Source organism: Atta cephalotes (assembly GCF_000143395.1).
Source record: "Atta cephalotes unplaced genomic scaffold scaffold00024, whole genome shotgun sequence".
Classification (NCBI taxonomy): domain Eukaryota; kingdom Metazoa; phylum Arthropoda; class Insecta; order Hymenoptera; family Formicidae; genus Atta; species Atta cephalotes.
Genome location: NW_012130088.1, coordinates 3610023 through 3632716, shown reverse-complemented (window position 1 = coordinate 3632716; position 22694 = coordinate 3610023). Strand labels below are relative to the sequence as shown.

The following is a 22694-nucleotide window of genomic DNA, read 5'->3' as shown; positions in this document are numbered from 1 at the left end:
TGTGAAGGCTCTTATACAGGGAAGTAATTAATATTGTCCAAGGCTCTTATACAGGGAAGTAATTAATATTGTAAATAGCAGAAATAAGACATTATTTCTTAAACTTTTTTTGTTAATAACTTTTTAACAAATGACGAGCGACAACTAAAATTTCTTGGAGATCACTGACTTCGACAACGATGTCAAGGTGAAAGTAATCGGAGAAGTCATTCCCATACCATAATTGGCATACCATAATTTTTAAAATTATTTTTACTTTTTAAATTATACAATAGAAAATCCAAAGATGGAATTCTCATAAATAATCATTATATATTGTAAAACAATATTATCTGTAAAGTTTCAACTCAGTTGGAAAGGTGTCTCATTCGGAAGAACACTCAAAAATTGTATTATAATGCTTATTATTTTGTAGATTTATCTTTTTTAATAATAGAGAAATAATTATGATACTAACAATTTTAGTATACTTACATTTAACACTAGTTACGTCGATAGCACGATCGGTATCTTTAACTGGTAATTCGTGTGGACTAGGCTCCAATTGATTTTTACTTGCCGCAGATATCCTACTTCCGTCTTGTCCAATTGCGCTAGCACCACTCCGGCCATTCGTGATGATTGCTGATCCAGATCTTCTTACTGTTGTACCAGGTAGACTTAAGCTAGTCAAATAAATACTATATATAAATAATTTATATTTATGCTTATATTATTGTAATTTAAATAAATATCTGCTTTAATGTATACATTATCTGACGAACTTGATTTTAATATACATTGTCAAGATTATTTTATTAAATACTATTGTGCAAGTTTTAATAGTTCATTGTTTTGATTTAAAAATTTTAATCCTACCAATTCTCTCACTGATTACATTATTATTGCTTAACTCAAGAGAAATAGTATCACTTTGACGCATTATATATATATGTACATATATGTGTATTTTTTATACATATTATTATATGCTCGTTTTCTACAAAGCAAGCTTCAATATTTATCATTTCTTTTCTAGTATAAATGAAAATAGCAGTATATTTTAAGTGAAAATCAATGAATGCTTTCAATAACATAAGTCGATGCAATTGTTCTATTTTTGATAGTTTTTATCAAGAAAGAATGATGTTTGTGTCTACTTGTGTCGCCTATTAGAAAGCATCCAATGCTAATTTTCGTTTTATAATATATGATTATAATATATGATGATTCATAATTTAATAAGACGAAAAATTTTGTGATATAATTTTTAGAGCTCTATGAGAAGAAAATAAATAATTTTTGTACTAAGGGAACATATATGTTATCAACTCATTGAATTGTATACATTGAAAAGAATCTCAAGCGAAGATCGTCGAAGCGATGTTTGTCTAATCATTGTCAATTAATCGAATAAAGTAATATTATATACATCAAAATCTTGTGTCTAGTTCTCAAGACAATTTTATGCAATTGATTTACTTCACTTGAGCTTTAATTTTTATTAATTTATTCAATTTTTGTCACTTGTTTTTCAGTAAAGTTAATAATAGTACTTGAATAAAAAATTAATGAAAACCAATATTCGGCGATTTTTAATAATTAATATCTTAGCTATTGCAAAAATTGCAAAATAGTAAAGGACTTTTCGACTCGAATTTAATTCGTTCTAGAGATCCTTTAATCAGAATCATCATGACATCAATCATGACACGAGACGATTTAAGTCGACTTTTGCATGCAGGATAATAGTTTTAACAAAATCGATAATAGAGAAAGAAATATATTAATATCTCTGTCTAACCTTAACGTGGCGTTAAAAGATTACCTTTTTTGACAAATTGTGTATATATGTGCGTATGTAATGATATAGTATGTAAAATACTAGTATTGAGTAGATGTCTTGTAAATAGCATATGTATTGTAAATTAAATTAGTAAAACAGCAATTCCATCGGAGTTTAGCCATCATTTGACCAACATCTTCTTAAAAGTTAAGCCCACAGTCCGATTCACGTTTAGGATATTTAAGAAGCATTTTATCTTTGTTATTTATCAAATGTTAAACAAAGATAAATAATGCTCATGAGTATTGTAAATGTGACTCGGACCATGGCTTAAGAAAGTTATCAGATTTTTACCTAGCAGAGGAATGATCAATACTGATACTTCTAGGTCTTGGTGGTAGTGTCGGTTTTCCTCCATTTCCATTCGATGAAGTATCCTCTGAACTCGAATCTTCTTGATTTCCTGTTTGACTTAGATTAACTGTAAAAGAAATATATAAATAAACAGCAATATTTTAATATTGATTGCTGATATAAAATGAAAATTTAAATACCAATTGAGAAAGCTCCTTGCATTCCTCGTCTTCTCAAGATTGATGAAACATTGTTACCAGAAGTCAATTTATTTTGATGATTGATTTTATTTTGAGAACTAATCGTTGGTCTCATCAAACCACTTGTTTTGTTGTTGGAGTGACCTCCCCAGCCTCTACTTCCCCCTGTTATACCAGCGTCTGATTCAGAGTCACTCTATAAATGACAATGATTTTTATTTAATGTATACTGTATGTATGTGTGTGCGCGCGCGCGCGTGTGTGTTTGTGTGTGTGTGTGTATGGTGTGTGCGCGCGCGCGCGCGTGCACGTTATGTATGATTTCAGTGTTCATACAATTCTTATAATAGTTTCTTATACACATCGCAAACATACTTGATTTAAAACACCAACACTGCTGCTTCTCGTTATATGAGTTGAATGATTTTTCCCTGACATATATCTGAATTGATTGCTAGGATTGACACTTCCCAATTTCACTGCTCCGCTTACATTTTTATTTCCTAATTTTCCTGAAACTATTAATTGTCATTAATTCGGAAAAGAAATTACATAGATACACTGTTAGAAATGTTCTTAAATTTCATTAACTTTTAAGTTACACAATTTGAATTTAATTTGATGACATTATATAACTAAAAAGTATATTTGTGTACATATACATAAAATTTAATCCATTTTTCATGAAAATTTATGAAATTTAATGTACACGTTCGTTACATTTAAATAACTACTGTAACTTAATTTTCAATTAAATCATTCATTACTTTTAATTTCATTCATAACCATGAGCTTCATTTATATGTAAAGAAAGCTCGTGATTACATTTCTAACAGTGTATTGTCATATTTTTAATATGCAAAAGACAAATATAATTGTAACTAACAAAAATTTTCTTTAATGAAAACGACATCGAATATAAGAATATATTATTATTATCCAAACATATTATCCAAACAGAAGATAAGATACCTTGTAAAGGGCCATGCAATAACCTATTTGAAGGACTGATGGAAAGATCACTCAACGAGCAGGCACGTCTCATGCCACTTTCTTCTTCGTTGTCAATAATTTTTAACGAGATTCGCCCCTCACTACTGCCAACTGTTGACAACGCGCACACACATGCACTAATCGCTACTATTAAATTTGCATAATGAATTTCTTTTCTTTAAATGTTTATTAAGAAAATCTTTATTTTTAAGAAGATAAATAAATTACAATATAAGAGAGAAGCACTATTTTTTTAATAATAAAAAATATATACACAATGTAAAAATAAATTAATTTATTATAATAAATATGTAAAAACACACACACACACACACACACGCGCGCGCGCACGCGCGCGCGTATGTGTATGTGTGTGTAGAATATATTCAATAATTTTTTCTTTATGTGTACAAGAAATATCAAGTTCAAAATAAGTTTGATTTTACAAATTTTCTACAATTAATATCACCGGTATTTGACATGGAACTTCTTGCACAAAAAATATAGCGCGACATTACAATAGAAAGCAGAATAATGACGAAAAGGAAAGGATAATGTTGTAATTTAATGAGAAAAACAATGTGCGGTTCCATGCAAAATGAAAATGATATAAATATTAATAAAGTCGTCGCATGACTTGGAAAGCATTCAAACTGAAAAGTAAGATGCTGTCGCCTTGAAATAAAATTAAACGCGCGATTGTTCATAGGCAATGAATAAGACGATTAATTATGATATTTCATCAAGATACAGTTCACTTTCGTATTTAATTACAAGGTATTTCAAAAAGAAAGAGAAAATTTTTGAAAAAAAGTATAAATATTAAAATACAAGAAAAAGTTACAGTGGAAATAAAAAATAAGTAATCATTGCAAAATGTAACTGTACGGAGTTAATTTCAATTTCGCACTATCTGAACGCATTATTTGGGAATCTTTTTGATAAAAAAATCTCTCTGCTTAATATAAATAGTTCAAAATATAAAAAAAGATACTTTGTTTTAAAATTATAATAAATATTAGTTAAAAATTGATATTTTCAGAAGAAAATAGTCACTATTATGTTATAATCATTATTATGTTATTTCTATTTTTCAGTTTGGACTATAAAAACATAAAAAAATGTTGGTATATACAAGGTGTAACTAAAATAAGGTAACAAACTTCAGGACCGACTCCTCAAAACACGAAAAAATTCATATAAATATATGACTGCAAACTTACTGTTACTGAGATAGCTCAAAATGTTTATTAATAAGAAAAAATAAAAAATTAATATTTATTATTTAATATTTATTTATTTTCAATTTTTCATTCTAATAAATGTTCAGAGTGTCTTTTATTTAATTCAATACACTTGGACACATCGAATCATGAACTATTGCTCTTTCAAACATCTCGGGACAATTGTGAATGTATAAGCATTAAAGATGCTATAACATAAAATTGGCATAGCATATCTTCATTTGAACTAGAACTTTATAAATTAAGGACCCATTTCCACTAACGTAGATTAACTTTAATCTCGGTTCAACTTACTTTTCGTCTTACTTTTCTAATTTTTAGAACTAGAAAAAAACGAAGAGTAAGTTGAATCGAGATTAAAGTTTACATTGATGAAAACATAAATGTTCCCACAGATAAAAATCTGCAGGATTGGGAAATCGTAAGGGCCATGCAAATATTTTGAGATATATCTTAGTAACAGTAGATTTGTGGACATATGTTCATATGAACTTTTTTTCAGTTTTAATAGAAAGCTCAGCCCCGAAGTGTTGTTACCGAAGTATTTGTTACCTTACTTTAATTACATCCTGTGTATGTATATTTTTTATTTAACACTGCTATCGATTCATAATCTAACAGCAATTATATTATCAATATCTATACTAATAATATCATCAAGAAATGCTAAATCTTAATCTTACAAAATTTCTCATTGTACTATAAGTTTCCATCTTTTTAATAATCTTGCGCCTTCAAATCATTTGCAATCTCTGCCAATAGCGGATGGATTTTCCGGCCTTATGGGAAGTCACAATAGTGATCTGAACAATCTCAGAAACTTCGATTATCTTTGACATTTCTTAATAATATAATTGTTATGTTAGATTAATAATTATATACTAGCAATGGTCAAATAAAATATAGGTAAAAAAGAAATTATAGGAGCAACCTTCTATAATCTTGATTTTGACATATGTTGTCATAACTCTGAGTGATTTTAAAGAGATTAACTATAAATTTCACCTTCAATTTGACCATATAAGACATATAAATTTCCTCCTGTCTATGATTAATATACTTTTTTCTTTTATTTTTTTAATTATTTTGGATATATATATATATATATATATATATACAAGTATTATATAATTATATTTACAATAAAACGAGATATGTGTAAATAGAAAAAGTATTTCTTCTATAAATTGTTTAATGTGTAAATTTCTATTTATAATAATTTTGGGACACTGACATGTAAAATTTAACAACATGTAGAATATATGCAAGCATTTTCTACTTGTTTGATACCTGCATAAGGATGCTTCGTGGAAAGTATCGTTTGATCGATCGTCGGTAGAGTTTTCGTCCACTTTGCGTGACTCGAACATCGCGACGCAGGCGGCCACATTCTCTTAGGCGAATTAGTGCAACTTGAGGCGGATGTGGAAGAGCCACTTTCCATTAGCGATCTATCCATCGCTGACACATCAGCGCAATCACTATCTTCGCCACACGAATGTAGCCGTACATTATTGCGTTTGATTGTGTAAAATCTACCATCCCGTTCGGCCTCCAATTTAGCAAAGTTTTTGCTCGTCTCCTGACCGTGCGTCAATTGTAAATATTTCTCCTTCGTCAAATATTGCTTTTGCCTCATTAGATTCTCGAATTCCTTCGAAAGTAATTTCACAGTTCCCTCAATTGCACGAGTTATCTTAAAATTCACACTCGCATCAAGATTGTTGATATATTCATTGGTAGATTGCAAATTCGAACTATCGATCTCCTCTCTTTGGAGATCGCAGGAGACTTCACTGGGCTCTAGTGAGTCATAAGTTTCATATATATTTTTTATTGAAACGCCATTTTCAAATAAATTTATTTGTTCCTTATCATAAGATGTACACAGTTCCTTCCTCGAATCATGAATCTTCTTTATGTGATGATTTTTTGTTAAACGTGAGGAGTCGTTCCTGACATATATCTGTTCATCCTGCGAAATATCATTTTTATCAGTACAAGTCTGTAGACTATAAAATTCACTTCCGCTCTTTTTATTATTGTCAGATTGTAGCGTACAGTTCGCGGAATGCAAGAATTGTTGCATTACTTTCGAATCGATTGAATCTTGCTTAATCATATCGTCCTGCATAATACTATATGTGGAACAAATTGAACTCATGGAAGGTGCTATGTAATTATCAGAATCGCTTTTTAAAGCAGATGATGAGGGCGGAATGTCAATATATTTCCAAGTTGGTCTAGCTCTATTACGCATACTTTGAGTACGAGACGAATTTCTCTTAGGTTTTGGTGGTTTATGTGCAACAAAATCATTCAAGATCATCATCGATTCTAGTTTTGTAGGCACTTTCAGACTATTGCTATGCGAAATAGTTTCTGAACCACTGCAAATTGTCGTATCCACATTATTCTTGTGTTCGTTGTCAAAATTAAATTCACAGTAAACGTGAGTTTTCAAAGATGTGTTATCTTCTGCAAAATTTGTATTATTCCTCGCTTTGTTGATTCTAGTATCCTGCAAAGATTTCGACCTAAACACTGCTCTGTGCAATGTGTTCTTGTTAGGAGAGCTTTGTGCATTATCCGTAATGGTCTCTACAATATTATTAGGATTTCCGCTGTAGGTTTCGGAATTTTGTCTTTTTCGCTTGTAATGTGAATCAAACAACATTTCCAGGGGTGCAGATTTCACTAAGGAATCCGAGTCATCGGTTAACACGCTTTCTGTACTTTGATGATCAGTGTTCTCGTGTAATGGAAACATCTGATAGTCCGACTCGTCAGTTAATATGCTCTCTTGACTTCTGCCTTCCTGCATTTTACGTCGAGACAAAAAGAAACTCGCACTCGAGTGTCTATCATAATCATAATGATTATAATCCAAGATTTCAGCACTTCCTTTAGAGAATGACTCAACAGAGGCATTCGAAAGTATGCTTTCTTGAGAGCTAGTTAAAATTTTTTTCTGAATATTCTCATAATTCGAATAACTTCTACAGTCATTCATATGAACGTTTATCTGATAATCACTGACGCAACGTCGAGGTGGATTCTTAAAATCTCCTTCCAATGAATCGTCACTGAAATTGCCACTTCCCTCGTCAGCATTATCAATGATTTCCTTGAAATTCTCCATATTACGTTCATTCATAGCAGGTAAGCTTTCGAAAGATTTTGCAACACTCACGATATCCTTCTCATGATCATTTAGACCGATAAAATAACTACAAGATCCTCTCTTATGAGCAAATCTTGCAAATCGATTTATGTTTTTCTTACACTGTTCTTTTAATAGTTTTGATTCTTCACATACAGGAGACTCAGGCAAAGATTGATTAGCTTTATTCAAGGACAGTTTATACTTTTCAGTTTTTTTTAATATCAACGTTAATGGATGGTTAAGAGTTGTTTTTGCTTTCTCATTGATGCACAACATAGATGGACTTTTTGACAAGCGGTTTTCATTTGGTATCTCTAGCTTAGATAATGCATTCCCCATACCTTGAACCTTGTTAATGGATTGCTGGGATTTAAACGTGGGCTTTGGATTTAGCATAGGTTTACAAGGATTAATCGGTTTTGCAAATTGGTTTTGCTGACCGGATTTGTTACCTGTGCTGAGCCTATTTGAACGACGATGCTTTTCCTGTATATGACTGCTTAAATCGGATATGCTTTGACTGGATTTCAGTAATGATCTATAACCAACCTACAAAAGAATTAAACTTTATTATGCAAAACAATATTAATTGAAAATCGACCGAGAAATACGAATGTTATCCAGAAAGTAAGTTTCGATGGCCTATTAAAAGAAAACAAGTATATACTTATAAAAAATTTTTATTGCTTTTTAAAGTACACACCTTACACTATTTTTGTACATAATTGCTGTCATTGTTGATGCACTTATTATAATGAGGCACCAGACATTGTATTCTTTCGTCATAAAAAATTGCCGCCTGAGGCAAATCACATGGTGATAGTTTCTTTGACATCGTTGTCATCAATGAAATCGGCCAGCAAAGGAAAATTAATTTTCTTTTTAACTGCACGCATCAAATTGTCATTACCCAGAGATAATCGTTCGCTCCATTCAGTGTCGTGTACTATCGTATTTTCGCATCCTTCATTGAAAAATCGCATCCATCTTCGTACCATTGAATCACTCATTGCACGTTCTCCATATATATTTCACATATGACGGTGAATTTCAGTCACATTAATGTACTTCGCATTTAAAAAACGGATCACAGACCGTATTTCACAAATGGTGGGTAATTTATTTAAACATTATAAACATACACTAAAATGCGTTTGCATTAAATCAATAATTGAAAGTCGCGTTAATTCCTTGCCAATGAATCAACAAACTCGGTACACATGTGTATTATCGCGACTGCACCGCTGTGGCGGCAAAATTTAAAACGGAACTTACTTTCTGGTCACTTCTCGTAGAAATAAAAGAAGAATATCATTTTCGAAATAAGTTTTGGTGCTTAATGTTTATATGTATTTATATATAATATACAAATATAATTATCAGTTCTAAATTGTGCACTGATTCGGTTTATCTGACACGAAATATAATCATGAAATAATTTCATGACTAAAAAAAATTGATCGTCAATTAATAATGCTATTTAATGCTATTAGTCTTAAACCTTTATTGCGAAAAATATCACTTCAGTCAGAATTTAATGAGATTTCGCACAAATAGAATTTCTATAGAAGTGATATTGTATTTGTATATTCACATATAAATGTTACTAAGCATCAAATCAGCTTTGACAAAAAGTGATATTCTTTTCTTATATTATGAAAATTCTTGAAAAACATTTTGCTTTTCTCATGCAAAACTTACACTTTGTAATTTTCTTCTGGTTTCTTCTATCCTTCTCTGCAACTCCTCTCGTTTCTTCACAACATCATCATCACCTTTTGTATGTTTTATTACGTTAACTACTGCTGTATTACGTATTTTGGTAGTGATATTATTTTCACTACTAAATCTATAACAAATTAAATTAATCAGTAATTAGCAATTATTAAACTAACGATTTATCATAATATTTCAACTCATCAAAATTATTTTACCTTCCATGAAACTGAGAGCTAATACTTGTTGCTTTTACACGATTTGATGGCTCCTCCGCACCACTAAGTGATTCGAAGGCATTTTTCAGATATTTTTCTCTATGATTTTGTTTAGCAAGCTGATCAAAACCCTCTGAGCTAGCTTCGGATAGCATAGATAACGGATTTCTCTCGGCGCTAGGAGTTGATGCTCCGCCTTCTGAATCAGATTCGTCCTGACTGCCAGATGCAGTTATTTCGCTAATCCGACCATTCTCTGTGTTTTTCAATTTTCTTTGACGCCTTTGTGATCTATGCATATAAGATATATTTTCTATTTAATGAAAAGCTCACAATACAATCAAAAAAACAACATAAATATATTGAATCAAGAATAAACCTTCGGAGCTCTTCAACATCCATCGCATTAACAGTAAATTGATTTGACACAATATCTTCTGGTGGGGGATAATACATTAATTTATGATGTGACTTTTCAGAACCAGTCGTTCCATTTTCCCCTTCGGAATAATCTTCAACATCTCCATCATGTTCAGTGCTTTCATGATCCTGAATGACATTTTTAGATAAAAATACAGCGAGGCATTATTTATTAATAACATAATTAACAATTAAATTAAAAATATACATAACACATAAGCATATGAATAAAACATCAAATGTCAATTGAAAATGTAATATCAACAGAAATATTATTTACGCAACATATGATATATTTTGTCATATTTGGAAAAAGCGATTTCATAAAATATTTCTTAAATAGACTATTTTCAGACAATTATTTTTTGAAAATATTTCGCGTTTTTAGAGAATTTACCTCAAATTTAAAGCTGCCAAGACTGCTATCGTCAGTGTGATGACGACTCCTCGATTGACGTGTCAATTCCGTAATATTATTACTTCTTATTATCACTTTATCACCAATTACCTATATATCAGTGATCGAAATAAAATGTAATCAATGAAACAAATATGATGGCAAATTGACAATGCAAATTGCCAAAAAAGGATGATTAAAAAAACAAGATCAAAACAAAATGATCGACGAACAAAAATAGATCTGTTATATTAAAAAGACAATAATGACATATATGATACAATAATACTTATATAACTTTGTTAGTACCTGCTTCGTTTCATTTTCTATCTCTCTATAACTTTTAGGACATGGTTGAAATACATTCTCTTCTTCTTCCTAAAATCACAATTAATATCCTATTCTTAGATTGCAAAAAACAGCAATACATTAAAAGAATATGATAATATTAGTCAAAGATTAATTATCATTAAAAAATAATTAAATATTCATGTGTTTAAAAAAGAGAATAAACTTGAAAATAACCAAAATATCAAATTTGTTTTTTAATAAAAAAAAACATTATTTGTTGTACGTATTCTGTATTGGAATTATGCCAAATGATTTTCGATTATATCCAAAAAAAGATAGAATTTATAGATTGCTCACCATTTGAATATCTAGAAGCATCAGAAAACTAAATTTTTTAAAAATTTCTATTCAATTTCTTACCTTCAATGGAGGCAACATTTTCCATTTGTTATTTTGAAATGAACAAAAAAAAAAGAGGCTTGCATAACTCAAAATGTGCAGAGAAATATTTTTTTTTAAACAAAATAAATTGATATGCGCGTGTGTATTTTGGTTATTTTCAAGTTCATCAAAAGATGGGAGGCTATGCTACCTTGTAAAATCGTATTTTTTTTACTTTTTTATATAATTTTTTATATAATTTTTCATCGAAAAGTAAAAAAAATCGAATTAATTTTTATAATTAAAGTACTTGCTGCAGAAGGTAACCATTTGTTACATTTTATAAGAATGGAGTAAATGAATTCTAAAATTAAAATGATAGGAAAAATCCTATTATCATTTGTTCAGCCAAGTTATAGCTAATCCACAATGTAACCGAATCTATAATTGATATTTTTTCCCCATCACTTTAATTTTGGAGATCTTTATATATTTTTACAAAATAGATCAACTCATTGTTGCAATAAGCTCTTTAATTGTTATTTTAATCTTTTCAGAAATAATAAACTATGTCCAAGTAAGCAGAATATCAACAGATTGGTAGCAGATTTAATCAGAAATATTAGCACTGATATCAATTATGGCATTCTGTTTCTATTCTATCGACAGAGCCTATTCATAATCAGAGAGCAAATTAGTGACATAAATCGAGCATGCACAGGGCAATCTGACAACAGAATGGCAACAAAGACCAAGCAGGAATTGCAAATGCTCGGTCCCTGTCAATCTGCTAGCATAGTATATCAGCAGGCTTAGTCATATTTCTGGCGTCATCGTTAGATATTTCACACTGTGAAATTTATTGCATTTCTGTCATCAAAAATTGATAGCATTAGTAATCTGCTCAAAATCTGTCTCTACAGATTTGGCTGTCTGGATGATTGTATAAGTTTAGTTTTACAAAAATTATAACTTCATTAAAAGTTATGAGCAATTAAAGTTACAAAAGAAAATCATTTTTGTCAAATTTGAATTAACATTACAAAAAACTTATTCAGAAAAAAAGTATTTATCGAAATGTAATCAATCATATAAAAAAAATTTTTTAAATAATTCAATTCGGTGATAAAAGGAACATAAAGATATCTTTGGCCTTATAATTTCGTAACTGCATTCTCTTTCTTAATTTGTATTTCATCTATCGCAAGTTATTTACAAAAGGATTCCTAAAGATCCTCTTTTACCAACCCTTTTATTAATTAACGTTTCTCGACGATAATCGCTGCTACATTTCGTCTCTGTACCGCTATCAATGGAGCTGTCCTTCGAGCCACCATCACCACCATCCGAATCAATGGCACTGCGCGACGGAGGAAATGGTATAACTTCATCACTGTCATAGACAGATTTTACTGTGATACCATCGCCTTGTTGAACTCTTTGCGCCCATCGTCCCTTTGGCAAATCCACACCGAGAGATCTGACACTTGAGCTCAGTGTTGCACTATCATCAATACTCGCGGTATTCATTTGCTTCTTCGCCCATAATGGCAGCTGACCAACGCTAAATCTATAATCTACACTCTGGAGCGTCGGATTCGCATTAGGATCGAGAAAGTCTGATGGAGGTGAACCGAAGATTTCATTATCTAACCGCACGTCGATTCCACCACCGTTAACTTGGAGTGGTCTTCTATGTATACAATGAATACATATACATATACAATTCTATGAATACATTTAAAAAAAGTACAACTATTTTAATTAAAGTCACATAATAATAATTAAGATTTATAAACAGAAAAGAAACTACTTACTTGCCGGCACGCATTGCTTGCTGGGCTAGACGAGCCTGCATAGTCACGACCATATCGTGTGGAACACGCCATACGAATACACAGCCATCGCCGCTTGCAGACACAAGATGACGACAATCTGGACTAAAGCGTAAACCTGTTACTAATTCTGAGTGACCAACCATAGTAGCCATACATTCACCGCTATAATAATCGTACACACATAACGTTTTGTCTGTACATGAGGTAGCTACATAAATACCGGACATATCTGAAAATATAAATGAGATAGATTTGATAGGTCATTTGAGAAATTTATAACAAAAATCGCTGCTCTAATTTCTAATAAAACTGACTTTTCATATGCAGCACGTTGGAACAACACAATGTCGTATGTGATTAAAATTTTCGAGAATTGATTGGAAGTCATTTTGTTTTTATGATGAAGAGAAAATACATGCATTATGCATCCCTGTGGACTTCTGAAGAAAGAGCCGCGTGGGATATGTGGGATTCTCACCAACTAAAACCCATGTGTATGAAGTTAGCCACCCTTTTTTTGAAAATTGAAATTTTGACAATTGTTCCAGATTGTTCTGAGTTTGTTCCAAAACGATCTTATTTCAAATCGTTTTCCAATAAAATGTAAAAAACAATTTTTTGTTAGCCCCCCTTTTTGAAAAATCAAACAATTTCTTCTCGCTATAGATTATTTTAGTTGTTTCAAAAGAACAGATTGTTCTAAACATTGTTTCAAAAGGACAATTCTGTATGAAACGAACGCAAATAGCAGAAAACAAAAAAACATTTTCTTATCCGGCAAAAAAAAATCGATTTTTTACATTCATCATCAAGAGTAAATCGATTTTTTTCGATTTTTGGAAGAACCAGTAGTGCATGATTCATAATACAGAACTATGTTTCGCAGGAACACTAGAAAACAACTAAAAATAAAATTTTGCGTTGGAATAAGGAGTGTTTACCTTTACTCTTGGTCGGAATTCATTTGTTGAAAAATATTTTTTTTATTTTTCTCGACTTCCATTCGACGTACGGAATTGTCCTTTTGGAACAATGTTTGGAACAACTAGCACAATCTGTAGCGAAAAGAAATTTGATTTTTTAAAAAGAGGGGCTAGCAAAAAAATCGTTTTTTACATTTTATTGAAAAATAATTTGGAATAAGATAATATCGCTTTGGAATAATATAGAACAAACTCAGAACAACCTGAAATAATTGTCAAAATTTTAATTTTCAAAAAAAGAGTGGCTAACTTCATACACATCTAAAACCCGTCTGCGTGTCCTACACTGGGCATAGTGAGGATCATCTTGAAAAATTTTTACCAATAATAGCATTTTGTTACCGCAGCGTGCTGCGCATGAAAAGTCAGCTTAAAATTTCAGGAAATCTAACAAATAATAGATAAATTGCATCGATTCTAGTAATGTTTTCCCTTGGCTGCAGTAATGTAAAACTCAGAGCACTGCACAGTGTAGCGTGTTTTCATAGCTGGTGATAGACAAACTCATTCGGTGTACCGTGTTTCCGTGGCTATGTAGTACAAGTTTTATGCACGAAGTGAAATTTTGCTATACTATCTCAAAGAGACAATATAGAGCCAGTGTAACATTTAAAATTTGAAAATAGAAGTTAATCGAGAGCAGGATTTTAGTGCAATGAAGTATATACCATGGTATGCATCACTCCAGTGCAATGTCTTACAATGATGCGAGGCTATTTCCACTAAGCAGAGGGATACCTCCTCTGTATAGGGTGGACTTTGCTTCGTGTAGAAAATCATTATAGTAAGAAGAGGAAAGTGTGAGGTAGTTTTTAATATTATAAATCTTAACATAGCAGAAATAAGATATTATATTTTAAATCTTTTTGATTAATAACTTTTTATTACAATAAATGACGAACAACGGTTAAAACTTGTTAGAGATCATTCAAGAATCACTTAGGACTTTAATAATACAATATATACGATAATATATAAAGTCATTAACTTTTGAAAGGGCTTTATACATTATCTGGACACTTTTCAAAAGGCTAACTTTATGTAAATATTTACTCTGAGAAATTCTCTTTCTGATTGTATAATGTGTTTCGGTTCATCCTGTATATTTATGAATATATGAAAATATATCTATATATTTTCATGTTATTAAAAAATTTTTCATTATTATGATAGAACAGCGGCGTGCGTGCGTGCGTGCATGCGTACGTGTGCGTGCGTGCGTGCGTGCGTGCGTGTACTATAAATTATATATCTTACCTAGAACAATTTTAATCAATGAACCATCATCACTAACGGAACCTTTAAACGTCTTGCTGTGTTTACCCGTAGTAACATTGTAAACGCGAATATTCCTATCTTGACAGGCGGTTAGCACATGTTTCTGTCCGGAATCGATTTCCATGTCATATAAAGTAGTTTTTCCCTGAGCGTTGCGGCCTCTAGCAAATTGCGGCATTCCACCTGGTGTCTAAAAACATAAGAAAAAATTGTAATATAAAATCTTAATGAACAGGTATCAAGTTAATTACACTGTTCAACAAAGTTATTTTTTTTCGACACAACGAGAATAATTATTTCTCATAATTAGGTGCTAATTTTAGGTGCTAAATATGATGACATTTACCAAAATTTTCCATCATGTTACAAGGAGAAATTTGTGATCATAATCGCAAAAGGAGCAACCGACTTTCTCCTAGGCAAGTGAAATTCGAAAATTCATGTGGAACAGAACAATTATAAACCTCGTTTTGTTTCGTGTGTAGTACATAGTTCATCTTTCATTTTAATTACTCCACATACAATTTTTTCTCTCTCTCTCCTCCCTCCTTCCCTCTCTTCCACCTACCCCCCCTTCTTTCTCGCTTTCCATATACATTTTTTTTAGTAATAATTTTTCAATGAACAATGACTAGCACCTAAAATCTTTTGAAGGTTATTCAAGATCATAATCTTAACATATATCAAAATCAAGATCATTGGCACGATGTCTCTTAATCCGAATCTTTCGTCTGTAATTTGAAATTATATGCAAGTATTAACAAAATTAAGAGAAATAATAAGCCACATTACTCTAATATGGATTCCTAGATATCAGAGGAAATGAGAAAGCGAACAGTCTGGCTAGGGAGAATGTGAAGCCCTTTTTGGTAACTTTAACTGCAAATTTTTCAAACGTGTGACATGATAAAATAATTTGATAAATAAGTATTCAGCGTTCAAAATTATGGGAAATAATTATCTTTCTTTTGTTTTTTCTGTTGAACAATGTTATTGATCATCGCACAGAATTACTTACCGATTGCAATTGTCTAAAAATTATACTTTTATCTGCGCCGCAAGATACCATCTGTATTTGATTACTCTGACTCAATTGATTAAAAAACCTGACCGCAGTAATAGAAGAACTATGATCATCAAGCGTCTGCAGAAAATTATATCCCTGATCAACACTAAAAACATGAATCAATCTATCGCGAGATGCGCTTGCTAATAGTCTAGGAGTGTTTAGTGAATGTCGTGAGAACTTGGAATATTCTAGACATAGCACCTCGGCATCATGTGCTTCTATTAGACATAGCTCTTCTAACGAAGAAATATCGTAAATTCTGATGTTGCCGGATCTGTAAAAATAATATGTAAATATTATATCCAAATAAAATAATAAGATTTTTGAATGTAAAAACAATAATATTAAACAATAAATATATTAAAAGTATTGAGGACATACCAGAGTCAATGCGCAGAAGTAGGTGCGCAAATAAATTAGCTTTATTACTATTATATAAATTCACATATATAAAAAATAGAATCTCGCAAATTATATAATTATTATAGATATATATAATTAAGTTATTTGAATGTTTAATAAGAGACATTAATGCGCGTGATAAAATCTTTCGTAAGATCACAATGTAATTGCCGCTGTTGCGTTGAGGTTATATACCGAGATTGATTTATAATGACAAAGAAATAGAAACATAACAATAAATTCACAACTAGCCTCAGGTTGTCATATTTACATATTTTAATTGTTATTTAAGCAAAAATATATTTCAAGACATGAACATAAGTTATTACTTATGTAACTGTAAGTTATTACTTATGAAGTAATTAAAGTTTTTAAAGAAATATTTGGAATTATCATATAATAAACAAAGTAATAAATATATAATAAATATATAATACAACATTTAGAACCGGTTTCATCGACGCCGATTACTTAATCGATCGATTAACTTTGTCACCAGAATCAATAGCAAAACTAAAATATGTCTTAATTTCTAATCTATTCATGGTAAGAAAAAAGTAACAAATTAGATTTTGAAATATAAATACATTTTGAATATTTTAACAAATATGTATTTTGTAACAGATCAAGAAATTAGGTTAAAGATAAATTGTCAGTTTAGCAGTTGGCAAATTAAATTTAATCGGCAAATCAAGGAATTGGCGTTGATGAAAACGACTCATAATATCAATAATTTATTTCATTTTAAGCTATCAAAAACTAAAAATATTTTCTATTTCTGAAAAACCGCTATTCTGAAATAACTTATTGCACCATGATCGTAATATTTTCACCGAAATATTATATTTTTAATGAAATATTGGGAGTACAAATTAGTTCGGTCCATTTTTTTGTGCATTTATTTCAAATGAATGAAGATCAATTAAAGTATTGTCCATCGCTACCTACTACTTTTTTCTATCTGTCAGGCAATTTTCGAATTCCATCTCGAAAAAATGACTCGTCTGTGGAGGCGATTCAATTTTGAAGCCAATTTTCGATTTCTGTGAAAGAAGTGAACCGATGACTTGCTGCATCCTTCGAAACAACCAGTAATCAGAAGAAGCAATGTCCAGAGAATACAGCGGGTGCGGTAAAACATCCCATTTGAGCGTTTCCAAATATTTTTTTACGACTTTAGCGACATGAGGCCGAGCGTTGTCATGAAGAAGAATAACTTTATCATGTCTTTGTTTGTATTCCGGCCGTTTTTCTCGCAATTCACGGCTCAAACGAATCAATTGTAGCCGATACCGATCACGTAATGGAATCGCCAGGTTTCAGTAGCTCATTCAGTAGCTCAGTAAACAAGACCCTTTTGGTCCATCAGATACAGAGCATAATCTTCGAACTGTGAATGTTCGGGCGTAATGTTGATATTGAGCTCGATGGCAACGATTGACCGGGCTTAGCGTAATTTTTTCTTCTTGAGGTTGTAGAATATCCACTTCTCATCTCCAGTCACAATCCGATTCAAAAAACCTTTTCTCTATTGTCTTTGAATTAGCTATTCGCAAGTGAAAAATCGCCTTTCAACGTCTCTCGATTTCAGTTCATAAGGCACAATTTCCTTGTTTTTGAATCCATGGCTCTCCATCGTACAGAAACGGCTTATTACCCTCAATGATTCTACAAGCTCCTCTTGCGTTTGACTCTGATCTTCTTCGAGTAATGCCTCTAATTCTTTGTCTTCGAATTTTTTTGGCTGTCCAGAGCTTGTCTTCAGATGGGCTTCAGCCGCACTTTTCTTTCAATTAAAGCAGAAAATCAAAACCTCCCGCAAATGCTGCTTGGTTAACACAAAATTCGAAATTTCAAACATAGTAAAAATCAAGGTTTTTGTATGAAACTCAAAGCGATATAAACTGAATATTATTAACAGATGTTTAACCTTTCTGAAACCGCCAAAATCAGCTGTCACTATGAACCATTCACAACAGCTGGAGCTATCTTTAGGCAAACGGACCGAACTAATCTGTACTCCCAATATTACTATTATTATTTTACAGCAATTTTATATATTTAATTGTATCAACATGTCCCATATATCAACTATCCCTAGTTTTCCCTATATCCTTCATCTTTCTATCTTTTTTCAATCAAATGAATTTTTCTTTCTTTCTTTCGTTACCTATCGCCAGAAGCGAGATGCTTGCCATCAGGAGCGACTCTTATTGATCTCACACCGTTGCGACTGTCGTAAGATGTATCGCTTCTTTCAGTGGATCCTGCAGCAGCCAAGTCCAGATCCTTTAGATAAATCAATTCTGAATCTATGTACAACACCTTGAGCAATTCCTGTCAATCAAGAAAATAAAATGACGTTAGAAATATTAATTCTATATGCATTTCAATTAGATTTACAAAAGAAATAAGATTGGCGCACGCGCCTATGTACTGACGTTGCTGTAAATATTCCGTTTGTATAAGGTATCATTGTGAATGTTCTTCTCTAGATTCCAGACCCTTATTGTATCGTCACTGGAGCAAGTAATGAAACTTCCAGGTGGCATTGCATTGATGGAATCTGTATCAACCGGATACATCTCAACACCCCAGATGCAAGCTGAATGATATAGAAATGAGTGCGATTTGCCAACCCGTTTGATGTCTCTCACATCCCAAATGTAGATGCTGTGATCGTTATATACGCAAGTCAGTTTGTTATTTCGCTCATCAAATGCCAATGCAATCGCGTCCGGATATTTTGCGTTAGATGGGTGTTGAGACATATGGCTAAAAAGTAAATAGAAAGATATTTCTAAGTTATCGCAACAAAAAATAATCGAGATACGCAATTGTTAAAAATAAACCTGATGGATAATCCTTGTGCGACATCAACTCCCAAGTAATGTGTTCTCGGTAGTGTAGTAATAAATTGAAGTGTGTTAGGACTAAAGCATCTTACAATACCTTCAGCGCATCCAATAAAAATATATTTATCTCCGATCGCCATACAATTGGCACTACTTGTCTAGAAAAACAATAAAAATAATAAATATTTAATATAACATCTTCCCTTCCGATTTTTCCGTAATTTTATATGTATTTTCATAAAATGTATTCCGAGAGGGAAAATCTCAAGTTTCGTTTTTTTTTTAATTTAATGTTAACACATAAAAATACATTTAAAAATAAATTTACAAAATTATAGAAAAATCGAAGGGGAGCGTTATATATTTATCATAAAAATTTTTTTATTGCCAAAAATAAGTTTAGGTAAAACTACTTTTAGGAGATCTATTTTCAGTGGTTTTGATCTTGATTATGTTACATCCTTTTAACAAGGAAAAGTTCACAAATATCTCTCTCCAATTTTAAACTTAACAAATTTAGAGTATTTTAATAAAACTTGACAAAGTTAGAGTAAAACAAACTATAGCTGTCTCACTCTAATTTATTGCACCAGTGTACACCAGTTCTTGGGATAGAAAAAGAATAGACTTACAGTAAGAGACTGGCATAGATGGTCCAATTTTTGATTGGCTAGATACAGAATGGTATAGCGAATTTGTAATGACTAAACATACGAAAGAGGAAAAAGAAATGCAAAAAAGGGAAAATAAAAGCAAATAATAAGCATTTTAACATTACATTTAATAAATGTTCCTAGATAGACTTGCGTCTTTGTTACTGACATGTTTCTTGCTAAGTATGCATTGCTAAACATGTGTTGTTACCAGAATTACAGCAATTCCTCATTTGTTGGCAACTTGATGCCTTTACGATATGATAACTTTGAGTAGCAACTTGCCAGTAGTTTGCCGACAACTTTAAAATCATCATCATAAAAATTTGTACTTCTGCCATAATCTTACCATAATATGCAGCATCATACAATGCTGTCATGTGTTGCCAACAACACAAGATAACATTGATACAGCTATCTTGTTATTAAAGTACTGGCAATATATATATATACATTGTTGCCTGCATGCTCAATATTGCTACAATGTCGGTATATTCGAAATCATTGAAGACAAATCTATGACATTACCAGCATTATAAGCAATCACAGATTTGTGCGATTTTGCTGAGACACGCTTTGCTATCTAAATTAATATCTAAATTAGTATCGATAAATAACAATATAAACCATAATAACTATAAATAATATAAACATCAGTAATATAATTAACATCAGTAATATAAAAACATAAATATACATAAGCTTATAGCAAAATTAAGTAATTATTGGGTTTAATGGAAAGTGCTTTATATCTTTCCTATTCTTACATTTCAAAATACAACAATCCGTCATTCTCTACATTATATTATTTATTATGATAGAATTGGTTATAACATTTTATTCTTATCTTACAAACAGATAATTATTTTTCTTTTAACAATATTTAATTTTAAAAATTTTATTAATACTTTTAAAATTTTGTTAATATATTTAACACATTAATGCTCAATTTCTTTATTTCCAGATAAGTACGAATAATTTTATCCAGGAGATATCTCTTAGATAAAATTATATAGAGGTGAAGAAATTAGACATAAGCAGAATATTTAGCAATAATCAAATATTAATATAATATAATTCTTACTGTATTTTATATGTCAACAACTGTTATACTTATGCGGAGTCTATAATATGAATTATAGACGGTCATGAGATCTTAAGTTATAGGAAATTAACCAATCGCAGTCAAATATAAGGAAAATAATCGACTATAACTGATAAATTTTCTAAGACTCCACGATCGTCTAACGACTCCTATTATAGATTCCGCATAAGCCATGTGTATGACTATAATCATACTACAGATTGTCAGTTACGATTACTGATTGTCGGTTCTATTTTCTCCAATCATATTGCAGCTAACCTGCACTCATTGCATCATGATTGACTAAAAAAAACGACAACCAGCAATCGTAACCAACAACCTGTAATGTGATTACGGTTTATGTCCGCCATTTTCTCTCCAATTATAAGAAATAAGCGATAACACGAAAAAAATTAGAGTGCGGATTCGAACCGAGGCCTGATCTCCTCCATATTATGATAGACTTCTATCTCTTGCCAGCGAGCTATACAACCCTGATCCTGATAGCTTCTTTGTTGTGTCTATTTCCTCTAAATTTCTTAAAATTCGGCCTGACAATACATCTTGTATGTACAATCCTGACCGCAATATTGGACAAAGTCTTTAATAAGTCCTTAATAAGTTCGACCAGTCTGCCAACATATGCGACTTGAAATATCTCCATTTTTGCTCGCCATATTTAGATAACAATGGTTACATCATTACAATTATGTTTACATCGTGCGCTTAGTCCGCGATCTATACGATAGATGTTTTTATTTTACAGAATATCTTACAGAATAAACAAGAATATCTATTGTATAGCCGCAGCCTAAATGCATGGTAAATGTAGCTAAATTTTTGCCAGAGTTGTCGGGTGTCCCCGATAAAAGAGGGAATGGGACTTATAATCAGAACGACAAATTTATAAATTGCTCAGGAGGACCAATGGATGTCTTGATGGAAGAACATGAATCGAAGATGGTCGTCCACTAGATGGCATACCACTAGACGCATACTATCCGATTCTTCCTGAGTTATTTATAAATTTATCGTTTTGATTGTAAGTCCCAGTCCCTCTTTTACCGAATCATTCTGAGCACACTTTCGAGGGCATTCTCACCACTGGCTCTGATTTTCCTAAGACAGCTAATTCCAGAACATTTGTTTTTTAAATTCTAGCTCTCGCCCCCTGAAGAATAGCGGAATTGAATTCCACTTCTGAAATTGTAAGAAATATGGGACAACAGAAAAATATCAAAATGCTCCGAGATTCAAATCGAGATCTTCTATTATTGGGAGTACAAATAAGTTTCCGCCGTTTTTAATCAAAAATTAAGCATTTATTGTAAAAGAACGGTACATAATTTTTTATTCAAAATAATGGCCATCGCTAGCCATTACTTTT

At 31.5% G+C, this 22694-nt stretch overlaps 1 protein-coding gene across 1 annotated transcript in view; it reads right to left on the bottom strand.

Moving 5' to 3' along the window:
* The window catches only part of LOC105620123 (mitogen-activated protein kinase-binding protein 1), a 44804-nt gene that overhangs the window by 7080 nt on the left and 15030 nt on the right, over positions 1-22694 (bottom strand). The window contains exons 6-22 of the mRNA XM_012201630.1: positions 19568-19728; positions 19157-19490; positions 18886-19052; positions 16263-16587; positions 15224-15434; positions 12963-13212; positions 12390-12838; positions 10783-10844; positions 10474-10584; positions 10036-10205; positions 9657-9947; positions 9424-9571; positions 5847-8271; positions 2695-2837; positions 2320-2515; positions 2120-2246; positions 475-665 (exon numbers count right to left, since the gene is read on the bottom strand). Coding sequence (XP_012057020.1) covers positions 475-665; positions 2120-2246; positions 2320-2515; positions 2695-2837; positions 5847-8271; positions 9424-9571; positions 9657-9947; positions 10036-10205; positions 10474-10584; positions 10783-10844; positions 12390-12838; positions 12963-13212; positions 15224-15434; positions 16263-16587; positions 18886-19052; positions 19157-19490; positions 19568-19728 — 5761 coding nt within the window. The remainder of the gene's footprint in view (positions 1-474; positions 666-2119; positions 2247-2319; positions 2516-2694; positions 2838-5846; positions 8272-9423; positions 9572-9656; positions 9948-10035; positions 10206-10473; positions 10585-10782; positions 10845-12389; positions 12839-12962; positions 13213-15223; positions 15435-16262; positions 16588-18885; positions 19053-19156; positions 19491-19567; positions 19729-22694) is intronic.